General features: G+C 55.5%; 2 protein-coding genes across 2 annotated transcripts in view; both read right to left on the minus strand.

Annotated features, from left to right (window-relative positions):
• KLHDC4 (kelch domain containing 4) overlaps positions 1–17926 on the minus strand; it is a 723698-nt gene that overhangs the window by 159705 nt on the left and 546067 nt on the right. The gene's annotated exons all lie outside the window — the stretch shown is intronic.
• SLC7A5 (solute carrier family 7 member 5) overlaps positions 1–17926 on the minus strand; it is a 41398-nt gene that overhangs the window by 22822 nt on the left and 650 nt on the right. Inside the window, exon 2 of the mRNA XM_050773663.1 lies at positions 1027–1152. Coding sequence (XP_050629620.1) covers positions 1027–1152 — 126 coding nt within the window. The remainder of the gene's footprint in view (positions 1–1026; positions 1153–17926) is intronic.

Below are 17926 nucleotides of genomic sequence, written 5' to 3' on the forward strand. Positions count from 1 at the left end.
TGCCGACAGAGGCACCCATGCTGGACTCGAGCAACAGGGCCCTCCACTTCAACTGTAACCGACCACGGGTGGGATCCAGCGCCCAGGACGGTGTGTCTCAGGGTCTGTGACCACACAAATGGGAACCGCTTGTGAAACCCCAGCCCAACCTCACTGCGGAATGGCAGTGTGGAAAGGGTGGAGGCTCTGCAGGCAGACACAGGACACAGATCTGTGGGGCGTGTGTTCAAGGGTCCAGAGACACCCAGCAAAAAATACCAATGGTGTCAGTCCATGTCAACAGAGAACGCAGGTGCAGGGGGCGGGGGCTGTTTCATACTCATTCTCTTTATTCCTCCCAGCAGCCCCAAGAGAAAGCAGCTGGGAAAAAGGCCGAGAGTCAGTGATTTGCCCAAGATCACACAGCACAAGAACAAAGCCTGGGCCAGCCAGTCTTAAAACCTGTGGGCCAGACTGCTCTCACTTGCTCCCGAATGCTGACAGTGGACACATCTGAGTGATGGGGTTACAAGGTTTGTTTTCCATGCTTATCTGATCTTCTTTAAAAAGCAGACAGAAACATGGAGACAATCCCACGCCTGCCCACGGAATGATGAATAAATCACAGCATGACCAGGAGCATGGCCCCGTCAGGGGAGGGTGGGGAGCGACAGCACACGGGACTCTGAGAGACCCAGGGTGAGATGGCTCGAGGGTGGTCAGCTTGGCAGGCATGGCCCCTGCCGGGCCTGGAATGTCCCACATCCCCCCAGGTGAGGTTACAACACATCAGCTGGGCACTCAAGCCTCAAAGACATCACAGTGTAAAAAAAGAATAACTGCCAGAGCCCCTCCCAGTGGTGGCCACGCTGTCCCATGGGAGCACTCCTGTGTCCCCTCTGGGTAGGATTTCACTTGCTGGGTGATTTTCCCAGAGGGAAATCTCCACGTTGTACAGTACTTCAGAGCTGCGGACTGGGACCTCATGCCCTGTGAAGGACACACAGCCTCGAGGGGCTGCCGGTGGGGCCTGGGGGATGTACTCACCCTTCCCGATCTGGACGAAGCCCAGCAGGATGATCAGGGCCAGGGCCAGGAGCTTGGCAGCGGCAAAGGCATCCTGGACCCGGGTCGCGGCCTTCACGCTGTAGCAGTTCACGGCCGTGAGCAGCACTGTGGAGACAAGAGGGTGGCAGTGAGTTTCACGGGCAGATGCCAGCTCTGGGGGAGGTCAGGATGTGATGACCCCAACCCCACCCCAGGGCCAGGGCTGGGTCCACCAGAAAAACAAGCTCCTTAAACAGCTCCAGTCCCGTGCCAGACCCTAGGGCAGGTTCTGACTTTCTGGGACCTGTTTTGATAAACCAGGTGCCCCTCAAGGATTGTAAGGGATCTTTCCTCACCCCCGCCCCCCGCCAACACCAGGCCACGGACTCCCACCTATAGTCAGGGCTTTGAGTGGGGTCGCTGCCTCCAGAGACCCAGGTGAGCAAGGTGACCTGCCGCTTGGAAGGTGCCCATCACACCTCTTTGCACCTACTTAGCACCCTGACCTGCCTGTGAGACCCGCACAGCCCGGCTGCCAGACTCCATGAGGGCGGGGCCCCTTCCTCAGAGAGGATCTTCTGTGGATTCCAGCAGAAGCGGGTTGTCCCGCTATCCTGGAACTACCTGGCGAGTCACCTGGGGACGGCGGGGCACTGGCGCAGCCTGGGAGGGGCCACAGGGGCCTGTGGTGAGCAGAGCTGACCCTGCTGCCCTGTTGCTTTGGGGGCATAGGATGAAACCCAAAATAGCACCATGTGCTTCAGAAGCCTGAGTGACTCCACACAGATGGCCGGGACCCCTGCCTGCCCCAGAAGGCGCTGAGACGTGCGGTCAGGCACGCTCAGACAGGTCTCCAGACACCAGCAAGTCCTCCTGGGCCCTATAAGGCACCCAGTTCTGAGCCAGAGTGTGTGTGTGTGTGTGTCAGGGGGTTCTGTTGCAATATGTGGGCAGGCTAAGCCGCTATTCAGGGATCTGTGAGCTGGTGGGGAAACAACCACCCCCACAACTTAAAATGAAGTAAAAGCCTATTAACCCCGAGGCACTGACTCCCCGACACCCTCACTGCCTGCTGCACCACCCTTCACCCCTCCGTGCCCACAAGGTGATTCGTAGCTGTTAGGAGCTTGAAATCTGCCAGTGGGAACTTCTACACCCCAGAAGTGGGCAAAGGCCCGGCACGGGCCACCCACACAGCGCGGCTCTCACAGCCTTCCCTGCACCGCACTGCTCAGACTGTGGGAAGGTGAGGGCATCGGAAAGGCCACAGGCTCTTCTCTTTCCCCCTGGGAGTAACGCTCAGAAAGGTCTGGCCAGCCGAGGTCTTGGGGGCTCCAGTGGCTTTTCCCCAGCTGAACAAATCCTGTGGAATTTTAGAATTTCAGCAACAGACCCCAGGAAAGACATCCATGCTAACTAACTGATGACAGCAGCCAGCAAACATGGGAAACGTCCTGAGGTGCGGGACCGGCCGCCCGCCCGCCCGCCTCTCTCTCCGAAGTTAACCAGCCCACTACAACTGTGGGGATGCCAGAGTGAGACGGCTACCACACACCAGGAAAGTCTGGCTGAAAAATGTCTGAAAGTCAGTGTTTTTGCTGCTATTCCTAAAATAAAATACTTGAAATTCCCTTCCACTCCTCATCCAAAGAGAAGAGGTGAGGAGTGGGACACTCCCCTTTTGCCAGGGCTGCCAGGGACATGGAGATGTCACCAGTCCAGAGCTCTCCAGTCTAACCCTCGGGGCTCAGCAGGGTTTGGTCAGTGGGTCCAGGCAAGTGGGTCTAGGCAGTTCCTTCTCTGCCGCACAGGGTGAGGGGGCAGGTCCTGACCTGACAGTCCCATTTCCTTATGGTGTGTGTGTGTGTGTGGGAGTGTCCATAAAAGAAACTGGGCCTCGGGGACCTTGCGGACAAGCCAGGGATTTCCGGATTTGCAAGAGGCTGGCTGATTGCATCACTCGCTCATTCATGCCGGGAGGGAGGCGGGAATAGGTGTGGCCAAGCTGCACTCAGGCCTTTCCCCAAAAGGGACACGCGGCATGCTGCCACCACTGAATTCCAGATGCCAGACAGGCGCTGCGGACACTGAGCACGGCCCCTGCGGCTATCATGTCTGCTAGGGGGTTGGGGGGTTCAGGAAAGGCAGCGATTTGCCCAGAAGTGCCCAACCAGCCATCAGGGCTGTCACCGTGGGTGGGACAGAGGCCAGGGTCCCCCTGCCAGCCTGACCCTGTCTGCCCAGATCCAACCCAGCTGCTCTCCAACGAAAAACAGTCCTGAGGGGCCGGCGGGTGCCACTGGATCATCTCCTGACATTAAAAATAACCACAGGGCAGACAGGCGGGCCTGCGTTTTGGAAGTCAGGTGGGGAGCAAAATGGCCACAGAACAAAGGGGACCTTATCGTATTTATTCCTTTTATAACAAGAACATAAATTTTAATGTTCACTGATTCTGGGTGATGAGTAAACAAAGGCTTCATTATTCTCCACAGTGTTCTTTTTTAAAGTTTTAAGATGAAATAAAATCTTAAATACATGAATTAATGTGGGTTCAGCACCTTCTGACCTTAAGGAGGCGAGGCAGTCATGGGAGAAGTCTGGGGTTTGAACCTCAGCCCCTGCTGGCACCTGCCCTCTCCCCAGCCTGTGTCCACACCACGGAGGGGCTGCTGGCTGCCCCGGCAGCATACAGCAGGGAGACCGGCAGGGCTGTGCCCCGAGTCAGGGTGAGGAGGCTGAGCACACAGGGCCGGCCACCCCCAGATAAATGTGGCCACGCCGGCCTGTGGGGACAGCTGGGCCAAGAGATAAAGGCCGTCCTGGGGATCCTGGGAGATCAAGCCTCGTGGCGTGGCTTGGCTTGATTGACAGGTAGCTGGGCAAGCTGAGCTGGGGACCCCTCCCAGTCTGGAGTGCTCTCTTCCTCGTCCTCACCTGGCTGGCTGGCAGGAGCTCCCAAAGAGCCGGGGTCCCTTGGGGGCAGTGCATTGGAAGGACCCCTGCCCTCCTCCTCCCTTCACCTGCGCCCCCACCACCCCCCAGGGCCATCTGAGTCACAGAAACATCCTCATCTTCAGGTGGGCCTTGACAGCAAGGCCCACAGCCCGGTGAAGGAAGGACAGCCCCAGCCACACCCAGAGCCAGCGCCAGGGCCTCGGCCAGGACACCTGTCACAGTAAGGCCCAAGCCGTGGTCCTGGTCCTGACTCAAAAGCCGCTTCAGATGCCCTAAGGCTCATGCAGGAGGGACTGGGGACGCAGCCAGCCCACTTCTCCTCAGGACTCTGGTGTGGGCACCAAGACCTCCCACTCTTCTCGCCACCTGCCCTGCTCAGAGCTGGGGCGTCCTGGGGAGCTTGCCACCACCCGGCATGAGGTGGGGGACACCCCCACCCCTGTGCCTCCCCATCTCTGGGGTGGGGCCCGCAGTGATACTGACCTCACAGACCGTGCAAGAAGGTGCCTGAACAGGGAGGTCCCACAGATGGGACAGGTGCCTACCGCAGGCTGATCCCCCAACCCCGCTCCCTCACACACACCCACAACTTGTAAACCAAGAGGCTGCCTTCTCCTGGCCCCTGGCCTCTCCTCTCTCCCCTTGGGGAGGTGATTCTCTGAGGTGCCTGCCTCCCCTGCCTGATGCCCGTGAACGCTCACCTCTGCGGCAGCCGACCCTGCTCACCTCCCCTGATGCTGGCAGCTTGGTCTTCTGGCCCCAACTCTGTCCAGTTCCTGATAAAATCCCGCCACAGACACAGGGACGATCCCCCAGGGTCCAGTGTTGGAGGAGAGGGTAGGGGAAGGGCCAGTAACAGGCACGTTCAATGTGGAGAGCAGGTGGGACCTGTGGGCCCGGGCTGGGTGGGGACCCTGCAGGCCCCATGAACCATCCCCACACAGACTAATGCCTGATTCTTTCAAGTAACAAACATGGACCAGGTACAGAGGTACAGGAGCGTGCGTGGATAAGGCTCAGGACCAGCCACAGTGAAAATTATCTGTCGGCCCCAGAGGCCACTCCCTGGGCCGCCGGTCCTCACCCGCCCCCGAGCCGGACAGAGTAGTGAGTCCTGCAGGGCTCAGCACCTTGGCCGGTCTGTAAGTGGGGGCACCCAATGAACATGATCCTCCGGGACCCCTTCAAGTCCAAGCACAGCCACTGTGAGTGCCCCAGGCGGGCATACGGCAGTCCCTTCTGTCATTTTCAGGCCCAACGGAAACAGGTGCTACTGCCAGGCCCCCAGGGACTGCCTCCAGGAGTCTTTTAAAGAGAGGGTGCGTTCTGCGCACAGTTTCAGAGTCTGTTGGTTTCAGAGTCTGTTCATACAAAGAAGGGCCAACACTGGGGCTGGGGCAGAGATGGTCCCAGGCCTGCTTTATAGGCAAATGAGGACGGTCTACCCAGAACTGTCTGCTGGAGACAGCACAGAGGAAGTGGCCGGCAGCTTCACCAGCTGCAGGAAGCCCACGCAGCCTGGTCCCCCAGGGTGCACCTGGCACAGCTGTTTGCCCTGGGCTGGAGCGCGGCGGCTGACCACGGCAACGACAGCTGGGTCGACACCAGGCACAGGTACCAGCCCAGCCCAGGCCCGCCTAGCGCAGCCTGCAGCCCCTAGCCGAGCCAGCACCTGGTAACCCTGACAGCCTTGGAGCCTGGGCCCCACTCTGCAGCAAGCTGGGGTTCCTGCGACAGCTTCTTTGTCAGAATCCACTCGGTACATACAGGGCCCCGAACTTAGTGGGTGCCCAATAAACACGGGGCTTAGTAAAACCAGTACCTTCCTGCCTGGCCCCTTCAAGTCTAAACATCCTCTGCTCTGAGTGCAAACCTCCACCTTCTCCATTGATAGACAGCCCCCACCATCTCCCACGTCATCCCCTGGGGAGGCTTGTAAAAGCAGTGCGGGGGGTGGGGGGTGGAGGGGTGGAAACCCAGAGCTTCTGATCAGGCAGGTGGGGGGAAAGGGAGAGGACACATCTGCACAGAACAAGGTCCCAGGGAGGCTGGCGGAGCGCCCCCAGCATAGGCAGGTGCTTTCCTGATGGACAGGTCACCTCTACTGGGCTCCAGAAAACGAATGTGTCTGACCCGGTGACCCCTGTCCTCACCCAAGGCCAACCTCACCTCAGAATGGGCTGGAATGCTGAGCCTGCCCATGTCGGCTCCAGATCCACCCACCTCCCTGCCATCGTTGGCCACGGAGAGGTCAAAGTGGTCCAGAGACCCCAAGGAAAACGATTCAGCTCCAGGGCAGGGAAGCAAAGGCAGCGTTTCCATTTTTTTTTTTTTTTGAGACAAAGTCTCGCTCCTGTCGCCCAGGCTGGAGTGCAGTGGTGCAATCTTGGCTCACAGCAACCTCCACCTCCTGAGTTCAAGCCATTCTCTCACCTGTTCAAGCAGCCTCTGCCTCTGGGATCAAGTGATTCTCCTGCCTCAGCAGCTGGGATTACAGACACCTGCCACCACGCCTGGCTAATTTTTGCATTTTTAGTAGAGACAAGGGTTCACCATGTTGGCTGGGCTGGTCTCGAACTCCTGACCTCAGGTGATGCGCCCACCTTGGCCTCCCAAAGTGTTGGAATTTCAGGCGTGAGCCTGGCCGGGATGGTCTTCTTAAAATGGCTCCAATTTTGATGCCCAGTCTCCGCAGAGCACAAGGCCCTGCTGTGGGCCAGGCCGGACATGTAGATGTCCCCGGGCGAGCAGAGAGACGGTCCCAAGGCCCTGGCCACACCTGTCTGCTCAGTGTTGAATCAGATTTCTGTGGAAACAAATTACTAACAGGCTGGTGTCACATTTTCAAATTCTGTCACCAGCCCTTGAACACATGTCTTTGTACTTTTTCCCATTTTTAACCGGGGCTGAGTTACGCCCAGCCACACTGTCCTGTCTGGCACAGGGGCGGAGGTGTCAGCTGCTGTCCGGAATGGAGCTGACACATTCATTTTAAACAGGCCAGGAAGACGCAGATTTGGCAAGTTCTGAAATTTGCCTACACCCCAAGTCCCAGGGTAAGCAGGAGAACCTGAAAAGGGCAACTTCTCATTTGGTCAGGTTCTCCAGACACAAGCGTCCTGGTGGATATGGGTTTCCCAAGGGTCCTGACTCGAGACCACCAGGACCAACAGGAAGGGCCACCCCTCCCTCTGAAACTCTGAAACCAGGCCACCCCGTGCTGAAATGCTGTGTGAATTCGGGCAAGTTCCTATGCAGGGACTGAGCCTCCCTTTCCTGTTTCCAACAGACTGTAACACTGCCTCCTGCTGCGTGGGCGAAATGCCTCGCGGTCATGTCTTATGGCGCCCCGTGAAAGCATCACCATTAATCTGACCAGTCACCGCAGTGTGAGTATCTCCAGGGCACAGATGAAGCTGTGGGCACCAGTGATAAGGAGTTGCCACTGCTGGCTAAGTGCGGAGCCTCAGACATCTGTGGCCCACTCCAAACCCTCCACAGCTCCAACAGTTATGCTAACAAGAAAAAGGAGTGAAAACCCGCTCCAGTCACAGTATTGTGGAGGTGGAAGGATACCTGTGGCAGCCAATCCAACACCCCCATTTTATGGCTGGGGTAAACCGAGTTCAGAGAGGTTGTCCCACTTGCTGAAAGTCACACAGCAGTTCCTGGGTAGCGAAGTGAGGCCATCCAGGTCTCCTCAATCTCACCCTTGTGCTCCAGCCACTTGACTGGGCTTCTCAATGCCGGCTGTCAAAGAGAAGCACCAAACCCACGAGGGCTCCTGGCCAGCGTCCAGGCCAGTCCAACTCAACAGCAAGCGGAAGCAAATACTACACAATGAACTCGTTGAACAGACTCTGCGCTCAGGCTTAACCAGTGCACAGCCTGTACACCCGACAGGTGGATGCAGCTGTTCCAAATGGAGGCCAGGGCCTCTCCCCAATCCCAGTGGGCTCTGCAGGTGCAGTGATGGAAGAATCCCTGGTGATGGGGAGCCCTCAGCTCTGAGCAGGGCCTGAAGCCATCTCAGGGCCTGCACCAGCCCAGACGCTGCTGCACAAGTGCTTCAGGCCTCCTGCCCTGCCCTCCTCACCTGTCCCCTCACTTGTCAGGGATGTTTGATTCCTGGCTGGCCCCTCTCCTACCTGACCCCTGCCAAAGACCCAAGCCACCCAAGCCACCCCAGGCTCCCAGCTCTGAAGCAAACGCCCAGAGAATTTAAGCACCTGGCTCCGGGTCACACAGCTTAAGGGACTCAGAGCTCCAGGGACAGAGCCCGGGCCCTGCTCAGGCCTTCTGCAGAGGCCCTTGGCTCTTCCAGTTGACTCAGCTCATAGGGCTCCTACATGGTACCAGGTGAAGACACGGCCCCAAAAACCCTCAGGCTCTGAAGCCACATACGTGAGCCGTGGGCAGAATCCTGCATTGGCCGCCGGCAGCTCGAGAGCACAGAGACAAAGCTGGCGGGCCCCAGGGTCACCATGGCCTCGGTTTTGTACCAGCTGCAGTTTGATCACGTACACCAAAAACAAAATTCTCAGCCCCCTAATTGACTGAATGGACCCCTCCTCTTGGCCAAAGGGATTCCAAAGTTAACCTGTAAAACAAGTTCAGCTCACGAGGGGAAGAGGGATCACATATGACCCCTTCCCTCTGGAATTCAGGTACAGCTGACCAGCACTAACATTCAAACACAGATCTTGGCCTGGCTCAGTGGCTCATTCCTGCAATCCCAGCACTTTGGGAGGCTGAGGTGGGCAGATCACCAGGTCAGGAGTTTGAGACCAGCCTGACCAACATGGAGAAACCCCATCTCTACTAAAAATACAAAAATTAGCTGGTCGTGGTGGTGGCAGACACCTGTAATCCCAGCTACTTGGGAGGCTGAGGCAGGAGAATCGCTTAAATCCGGTTACAGTGAGCCAAGATCATGCCACTGCACTCCAGCCAGGGTGACCAAAAAAAAAAAAAAAAAAAGAAAAAGAAAAAGAAAAAAGAATCTCGGTCTCCATAACCTCCCATCTTACCCAGATATTCCTTTCTATTGATTCCAGTTCTTTAGCGAATAACTCTTTCAATCAATTGTGAATCAGAAAATCTTTTCCCAGGTGCGGTGGCTCTTGCCTATAATCCCAGCACTTTGGGAGGCCGAGGCAGGTGGATCACGAGGTCAGGACATCGAGACTATCCTGGCTAACACAGTGAAACCCCACCTCTACTAAAAGTACAAAAAATTAGCCAGGCGCGGTGGTAGGCGCCTGTAGTCCCAGCTACTTGGGAGGCTGAGGGAGGAGAATGGTGTGAACCCAGGGGGCAGAGCATGCAGTGAGCTGAGATCACGCCACTGCACTCCAGCCTGGGTGACAGAGTGAGACTCTGTCTCAAAATCAAACAAACAAATATATACAAACACACACACATATATGTGTATATATATGTATGTATGTATATATATGTGTGTGTGTATATATGTGTGTGTGTATGTGTATATATATATATAAAGAAAAAAAAATCTTTGAATCCACTTGTGACCAGGAAGCCCCTCCCTGCCTTGGAGTTGTCCGTCTTTCTGGGCAGAACCAACAAACACCTTTCATGTACTGACTGATGTCTGCCTGTAACTTCTGTCCTTGTACAATGCATGAATTCCAGCTGTGGCCCACCCCCCGAGGCACATGTCCTCAGGGCCTCCAGGCCTTGGTCCTCACATTTGACTCAGGATAAATCTCTTCAAATATTTTACAGAGTTTGGCTTTCTCGTTAACAAGCAGCTCACACATGTAGTGTCTCAGCAGTGACAGGTGCTGGCCCGTCCCGAGGTCAGGATGACTCAGCAAGGGATCGGGTTTGTGGGCGTCACGCTCCAAGGCCCGAATGGGAGGTCGGTGCTCATTCCTCACATAGTGGGTAAACCCTAGGGCAGGGGAGGGGCGGGCAAAGCCAGAGAACGGCTCCCATCTGGGGCAGTCTGACAGACAGGGATGCCCAGAAAGACGCCTCCACGCTCCGGGAGGCACGCAGGTGCTGTGGCCACCCCGGAGGGTCTGCCTTCCAGAGGGAGAGTTCAGGACTCGGCCAGTACCAGGGAAGGAGACGCTGGGGGGCCCTCCTGTCGGAACAGGGCAGTGAGGGGAAGGGGGTGCTGCCACAGGGCCTCCGGGGAGCGGGCGGGCACACAGTAGCAATCTGCGTGCGTACACGTGTCCTGTCCCTGCAGACGGGCCAGGCAAGGCCTGCCCATGGCCAGCCATCCAGGCGAGGCTCCAGGGAGGGCCAGGCCTACTGGGGGGCAGAACCTGTGGCTGTGCAGGGTACCTGCCCTGAGTCTGGGAAGGATGGAGACGGGTGGACGAGCTGCGAAGGGCCTTCCCCAGTCTTCCCTCCCGCTAGGGGCCCCTAGGGGTGGCTGGGGAACACATATGATCCTCTGACCCACCTGTGTCCTTACCCGGGCCAACTGGGCCACCCAGTCTTGCTGAATGACACCTCCCCAGACCCCTGGCACCCACCACACTCCCCAGACGTGGCTGTGTGCTCCCCTATGCCCGATGACAAACAGTGGCCTCAGTGTAGAGGTGGGCACTGTGGCCCGTGGCTCCAGGCTCGCTCCTGCATCGGTTTCCACAGCTGTAAATTGGGGATTATCACTGTCTCCAAAGGCTGGGGTGGAAAGTGGTGACAGGAGGTGAGAGTCCAAGCGTGTGCCCTGCCTTGGACACCAAGCTCCGGGGGGTGACTCTCACCCTGGCCTGGGCCCCTGGGGGGTCTGCACAGCCCACCCTTCAGTGTGAAGGCAGCTGGTACACATTTCTGGGCAAGATTCTGCACATTTGGCTCGATTATGAAAGAGGTCTGTGATCCAGGAAAAAGTGTCAGAAGTGCCCGTTAGGCTTTCCTGCATGGCTCAGGTCATGTGCTTCTATGAACTCCCCCGACGACCTTGCCCCGAATCCCGTGACGCAGCGTGACCTGCCCAGGCGCCAGCGGCACTTTCATGTCTGGCTGGGAAAGTCGGATTTCAGTGCTAATCACTTGCTGCCGCCTGCACTGAGCCCACGGCTTGAGCTCTGGGGCCCACACGCAGAACCTTTGCTGGCTGAGCCAGGGCTCCAGCTGTGGGGGGGTCGGGGATGGAGGGGTGCAGGGATCCCAAAACCCAACCCGGAGCCAGGTTTACACAGGCCTAGACTGAGAAGTGGGGCTCCAGGCTCTGGATACCCAGGGGGGTGCCCTGGAACAGGCCTTAACTGAGAAGCAGAGCTACAGGTTACAGGTGCTGGATACCTCGGGCGGCGGGGAGGCGCTGGACACCCCAGGGGGCGGAGAGAGGCAGCCAAGCAGCCTGAAGACCCTGGGGCAAAACACACACAGGCCCCCTCTGCTCTCTGGTCACTGCTAACTGGCCCCCTGGCCTTTGATTCCGCTGACCACAGCTAAGCCCACAGCCATCGAAACCCACCCTTCACCCTCAGGGAGGGGCTCAGAGACAGTTGTGGCAATTCCTACTTCCACCCACAGCCCCCTGACCCTGGGCCTGTGCTGAGCGTGGGTGGGTGACGTCTCGCACCCAGAGCTCCAGATGAAGGGAAACCCGGGCTCCTCTCCGGCTCTTCCCTCCCTCTCTTTGTTCCCTTGCTCCTTCCTCCTTTTTGCCAAAGGAGGAGACAGTGAGGCTGAGGGCTACTCAAAGTGCAGTGAGCAGAAGATGCAGGCACGTGGAGGGACAGTCACAGCCCGTGCGACTGGCACCTTCCCACACGGAGGCCTGGGATTCCCAGACACCTGGCGCTGGGACAAATCGCATTCCACAGCCAGAAACCGACTCGGCGGGGCCAGGTGGATTTCTCAAAGCTTTGGTTGCTTTTGGCTTGATGCTAGCTGGACAATGTCTCAGCTCACAGGTTCCTAAATGCACACCCGCCCACACCGATCTACTGACGAGTGACAGCCATGGGGAGGAGAGCCACCTCACTCCAGGGACCTTGGCACCGTCTCCCATGAGGCCAGGTGTTCCTGCAAGACTGATGGACGGCCTGCCCCTGCGTGACGGCACGCCTGGGACTGTCCCAGCAGACTCCCATCCTTCACCCAACTGGGACAGGGAAACAGGAGGGGGCTACTTCTGCTTTCAAGGCATGGAGGAGCTGTCTGCAGGCCACTTCTCTAACACCTATGCGCTTGGGGAAGTGACTGAGACTGCGCCAGGGCATCTCCTCCACGACCCGGTGAGTCCATCGGGCCCTCCTTCTGAGAGCACCTCCCTGGAGGTGGAAGCCCCTGAGGCCCAGAGCATCTTCTGAACCTGCGAGTTCCCACTTACTGAGAACTCGCCTGGGCCAGCGCCGGTCCACGGCTGTGGCCGGGACTTTGAGTAGATGCTACCCTACTCGCTATGCAGAGCCAGCTGGGGCCCAGGGAGGTCAGATAAACTTCCCAAACCAAATCCAAGCCCAGCCAGAATCTCAGCTACAGCCTGTACGCCTTCTGATAATAAAAACCCAGCATCGCTTGAATTTCCAGTACACGCTACCAAGTCTTCGATAAGCAATAAATAACCCACACAACCCTCCTCTCATGCCAAGTTCCACATGGCCATCCGGAAACAGACACATGGAGCTGTTCCTCTCGCCTTTATGATCAGTGAAAAGCGCACCCACATGAAGACACGGGTGAAAGGACCTCATCTCCTAACCAGACCGAGAAGCAAGGGACTTTTTTTCACTGTCACCGTCAGTGGGATGGTTCTAAGCACCGAGGCCAACCCATTTCACACGATTATTTCACAAAAAGAAACTTTCTGTGGGACGTGCCTGGGACACTGAAAAGACAGCCAGCAAAACTGAGAACCTTGTTCTCAAATCCGTACCCTCTCCCAAGGCAGCCTCAGAGGCCCAAGGGCTGAGGATCCAGACCCAAAACCATTGTACCTTCTGTAGGATCAGGCTCAAGGAATAAGGGGGTAGAAGGTGCCCTTTCCCTTCCTAAGGAGAAAACTCTGGAACCCAACCTTACCTGTGATCATTTAAAAAAAGAAAAAAGAAAAAAAATTCAGCCGGTTACGGTGGCTCATGCCTGTAATCCCAGCACTTTGGGAGGCCGAGGTGGGCGGATCACCTGAGGTCAGGAGTTCCAGACCAGCCTGGCCAACATGGAGAAACGCTGTCTCTACTAAAAAATACAAAATTAGCCAGGCATGGTGGCACACACCTGTAATCCCAGCTACTCAGGAGGCTGAGGCAGCAGAGTTGCTTGAACCCGGGAGGTGGAGGTTGCGGTGAGCTGATATTGCGCCATTGCACTCCAGCCTGGGCAAAAAGAGCGGAACTCTGTCTCAAAAAAAAAAAAAAAAAATCACTTTCTATGGCTTTTCACTGGTCCAGGAGCAATGTCCACAGATCAAAGGCCCAGCCTCTCCTTCACATCCCGGAACGCCCATCCTGCCCACCGGTCCGGGATCCAGGCTGCCCCCTGCACCTGGAATGCAGCTGCCAGTCCACCTGCAGATGGTGCCACATGCACCTATCAGAAGCCCCCTACAGGGCAGGGTCTTCCTTCCTGGGACATCCACTGTCCTTCTCCATGCTGAAGTCAGAATGACCTGAGAATCGGTGTGGAGTTCTACCAGTCTCAGACAAGCCCACCTTTGCGACATCACTCCTTTTGAGGGGGCACCAGCTGCAGGGAGTCTGTCCCTTGCAGAGCCCTGACCCGGCGACAGATGAATAAAGTATACTGACACACAGATATTCTGCTCTGCCAGTCCAGCTGCGGGTCCCAGCCGCTTACAGGCTCCCTGCTGAGTCCTGTAAACCAATTGCTACTTGGCCCTGATCAGCTAGTCAGACTCGCATTTATTTGGTAAGATTACTCGAAAGCTTGAGTCAACACCATTAGAGTATAATGGACATGGTGGACTTGCCACGTAAAAAGCACTTAAGCGTCCATGGTCTTAAGATTGTATGAGTAAACAAGATAGCTAGGTAAACTACTCTGCCTTTCTTTTAATACTATTTTTATTTGTTTAACTAAAGGTAAAGAGATCAGGCCGCCTTCAGCCAGCTCTTCTCAGTCTTCCAAGATTTGTGACTATTTCTATAACTATCTCTAATATTTTTCCCACCAGAATGATTGAACCCCAACACACCTCCTTCTCTCAGCAGGGTCTTCCTGTTCAGAGAACACAGTTTCTCCTTCTTGCCTTACACACAGGGGCAAGAATAGATTCACTCCTGCAGAGAGCACATCCCTTTGTTACTGAAAATCACTCTCCAAAAAAAAAGCAACACATACACACACATACACTCACCACGCACACAGGTGGGTCAGACAAAAACAAGTACGAATGGCTTAGGGACATGAGAAGTGAGGCCCTCGCCTTTCCTGAAAGGGTTCCTATTAACAATAACCCTCACCTCTGGGTCAGAGACGGCAGGCACTCTAGAGCCTGCCTCCAGGTTTTATCTCCTGGGACCAAAAGGACTGCGGGAAAGCTATTTAAAATACTTTTAGGCCAGGCGCGGCGGCTCACGCCTGTATCCCAGCACTTTGGGAGGCAGAGGTGGGTGGATCACCTGAGGTCAGGAGTTCAAGACAAGCCTGGCCAACATGGTGAAGCCCCATCTCTGCTAAAAATACAAAAAATTAGCTGGGCATGGTGGGCGCCTATAATCCCAGTTATTCGGGAGGCTGAGACAGGAGAGTCGCTTGAACCCAGGAGGCGGAGGTTGTAGTGAGCCAAGATCGCACCATTGTACTCCAGCCTGGGCAACAAGAGCAAAACTCCATCTCAAACAAAAAATAAAATAAAAATAAACAAATAAAAATACTTTTTAAAGCCCTATTACCACAAATTAAATCCAGGAACGTGTGACTCGGTACAGTCTCTTTGGAAGGCATATTAGCTGTTACAATAGAATCCACACCCAGCCGGGTGCGAGGGCTCATGCCTGTAATCTAAGATCGGGAGGTTGAGGCAGGAGAATCGCTTGAACCCAGGAAGCAGAGGTCACAGTGAGATGGTGCCACTGCACTCCAGCCTGGGTGACAGAGAGACTCTGTCTCAAAACAAAAACAAAAACAAAAAACCAAAGACAACATACCCTTTTACCATTTGCACGAAGCTGGGAAACCACAAAAGCCCTCCACAGGGGTCTCTGGGGGTGGTGTGGTGAGCACAGGGAAGACACAGGAAGTCTTAGCAGCTAAAAAGCCAGAGGGTGGCCTCTGCGTACTGCCTGGAACATGGCAAGACCATTTTAGGCTTAAAAAAAAAAGGTGGAGAACAAGTTGTACACTACGATCTTTTAAATAAATAGGCCAGGGATATATTAGTAACAGAAGCAGCTCTGGAAATGTATACTGGCAGTCACAGAAACTCCAGGGCTGGGGGGTGGTAAAGGAGGAGAAACATGTCACCCAGGGTGGAGCTCAGTGGCACCACCTCGGCTCATTGATCTTGGCAAGATCAAGCAATTCTCCTGCCTCAGCCTCCCGAGTAGCTGGGACTACAGGTGTGTGCCATCACGCCCAGATAATTTTGCTTTTTTTTTTTTTTTTTGAAACGGAGTCTCGCTCTGTTGCCCAGGCTGGAGTGCAGTGGCCGGATCTCAGCTCACTGCAAGCTCCACCTCCCGGGTTCACACCATTCTCCTGCCTCAGCCTCCCGAGTAGCTGGGACTACAGGCGCCGGCCACCAGGCCTGGCTAGTTTTTTGTATTTTTTAGTAGAGACAGGGTTTCACCGTGTTAGCCAGGATGGTCTCGATCTCCTGACCTCGTGATCTGCCCGTCTTAGCCTCCCAAAGTGCTGGGACTACAGGCTTGAGCCATCGCATCTGGCTGCTTTTTTTTTTTTTTTTTGAGATGGAGTCTCACCTTGTTGCCCAGGCTGGAGTGCAGTGGCACGATCTCAGTTTACTGAACCTCCACCTCCCAGCTTCAAGTGATTCTCCTGCCTCAGCCTACTGAGTAGCTGGGATTACAGGCATCTGCCAGAACGCCCAGCTAATTTTTTGTATTTTTAGTAGAGACGGGGTTTCACCATGTTGGACAGGGTGATCTTGAACTCCTGACCTCAGGTGATCTACCCGCCTCAGCCTTCCAAAGTGCTGGGATTACAGGCATGAGCCACAGTGCCTGGCTGCTTTGAATTTTTAAATGACGACGAATTCATGTATGACTGATGTGTTTTTCATTAGAAAGAGAAAACTAGGCAGCACCCCATCCTATGTCTCCTTCCTGGTGGCCAATGCAGCACTTCCCATGACTCACTCCTGGCACCAGTAGGAAGTCAGAGGCTCAGCACTCAGGAACTCATTTTTTGAGATGAGCTTGCTCTGTCACCCAGGTTGGAGTGCAGTGGCAGGATCTCGACTGGTCTCCTGACCTCCGTAGATCCGCCCGTCTCGGCCCCCCAAAGTGCTGGGATTACAGGTGTGGGCCTCCACACCCAGCCAACCAGATATTCATTTTTAAAGATAAGAGTGCAGGCTGTGTAAGCTATTATCCACGTCGTTACATTCCAGGCCGACATGGACCTAGGTGGGAGGGAGACTGAACTCGTGAAATTCTCCTAATGACAAAAAGAGAAACCAGAGTCATCCTCTACATCCACATCGCCCAGCTGGAAGCCACAAGCTCTACCCACTCCTGTCCTGCTATGATTTTTCCTGGCTTTGACCTGCATAGTGGTGCAGCTGCTCCGCTCAGAGCCTCAGGGAAGCTTTTGAGACTCAGGGAAACCACACAGAGCCCTGCTGAGTCTTGCCCTCGGGGCATTCTCACATTCTCACATTTATGAATAAATGCCTCCCCCTCTCCCTTCCCCCCAAAGCACAGTGTGGCAGAAAACTGCCACAACAGGTTCTGCCAGTCAGAAGTCACTCCAAGTAATTACACAGTCCCCTGATTTTGGCTCCAAACTATAAATTTAGTCCTTCCCACCTTGAATGTGTGCACACACTATTGAGATCCAGGCCCATCCTCAAATTAGCTGGCAGCTCTTAACGCAAATAAATCTAAGTTGGGATGGCCAGGGTTCCAACATAAACTTCAAAAGCAGGACCCTTCCAAGGCCGTGGGATGAACCTGAGAACTGCCAAGACCTGCCTTCGCACCCCACCCAGCCAAATCATGTGACATCTGGTACAAGTGATTTTCCCCCTGAAATCCCACAAGAAAACTGTTTTGAAAAGCAGTTCTCTCTGGCCTGGTGAAGAACACACCAGCACGGAGCCCACCAAAACAGCTGCCCCATGGCTGTTTCCCAGCCTAACCTGGGACTCGCACGGCCATCCACTCCAAGACTGAATCTGCAGCCAAGCTCCCCTCTCTCACTACTGGACAACCCTCGGGGGGATCCCTTAGCCTAAACCAGCACCAGTCACTGCCCGCATACGATTTCATTACTACTGTTTTCTTATGAGTCAGCCCGTGTCACTGACTCCTGACAAGCTGGTTGGTTTGGAGAGCAGAAATGAATGGGTTTTTTTTTTTTTTTTTTTTTTAACTGCAATTTCCTTCTTACCAACCAGTCAGCAATCGGAGCTCTAACAGTAAATCGGTTGCTCAGTTACTCCACGTGGGTGCCACGCAAGAGGCTGGGAGTATTGCTCAGCGGGGCCAACGGGAGGCTGGCACTTGCCTGAATCGCTTAAGTGGGGGAATGGAATGCTCACCGAAGGGCAGGGCAAGGACCCTGCCGTCCCCTCACTGAAGATATTCCTAGCTCGTGGGAAGAAGTGTAAAAGAATGAATGAAAGAAACGCACGTGGTTTCTGGGACCAATGACCTTAGCCTAGAACTGCCGGGATGGTCCAGGGATGCAAAAATGTAGAGATGTGGGAGCCAGGGGAGAAGTAACGCAAGGATGCAGGGACCCAGGGACCCAGGGATCCAGGGACCCAGGGACTACGACCTCCCAACCCCCGGCCCGCGCCCCG

This window comes from Macaca thibetana, chromosome 20 (genome assembly GCF_024542745.1).
Source record: "Macaca thibetana thibetana isolate TM-01 chromosome 20, ASM2454274v1, whole genome shotgun sequence".
In the NCBI taxonomy this organism is placed as follows: Eukaryota; Metazoa; Chordata; class Mammalia; order Primates; family Cercopithecidae; genus Macaca; species Macaca thibetana.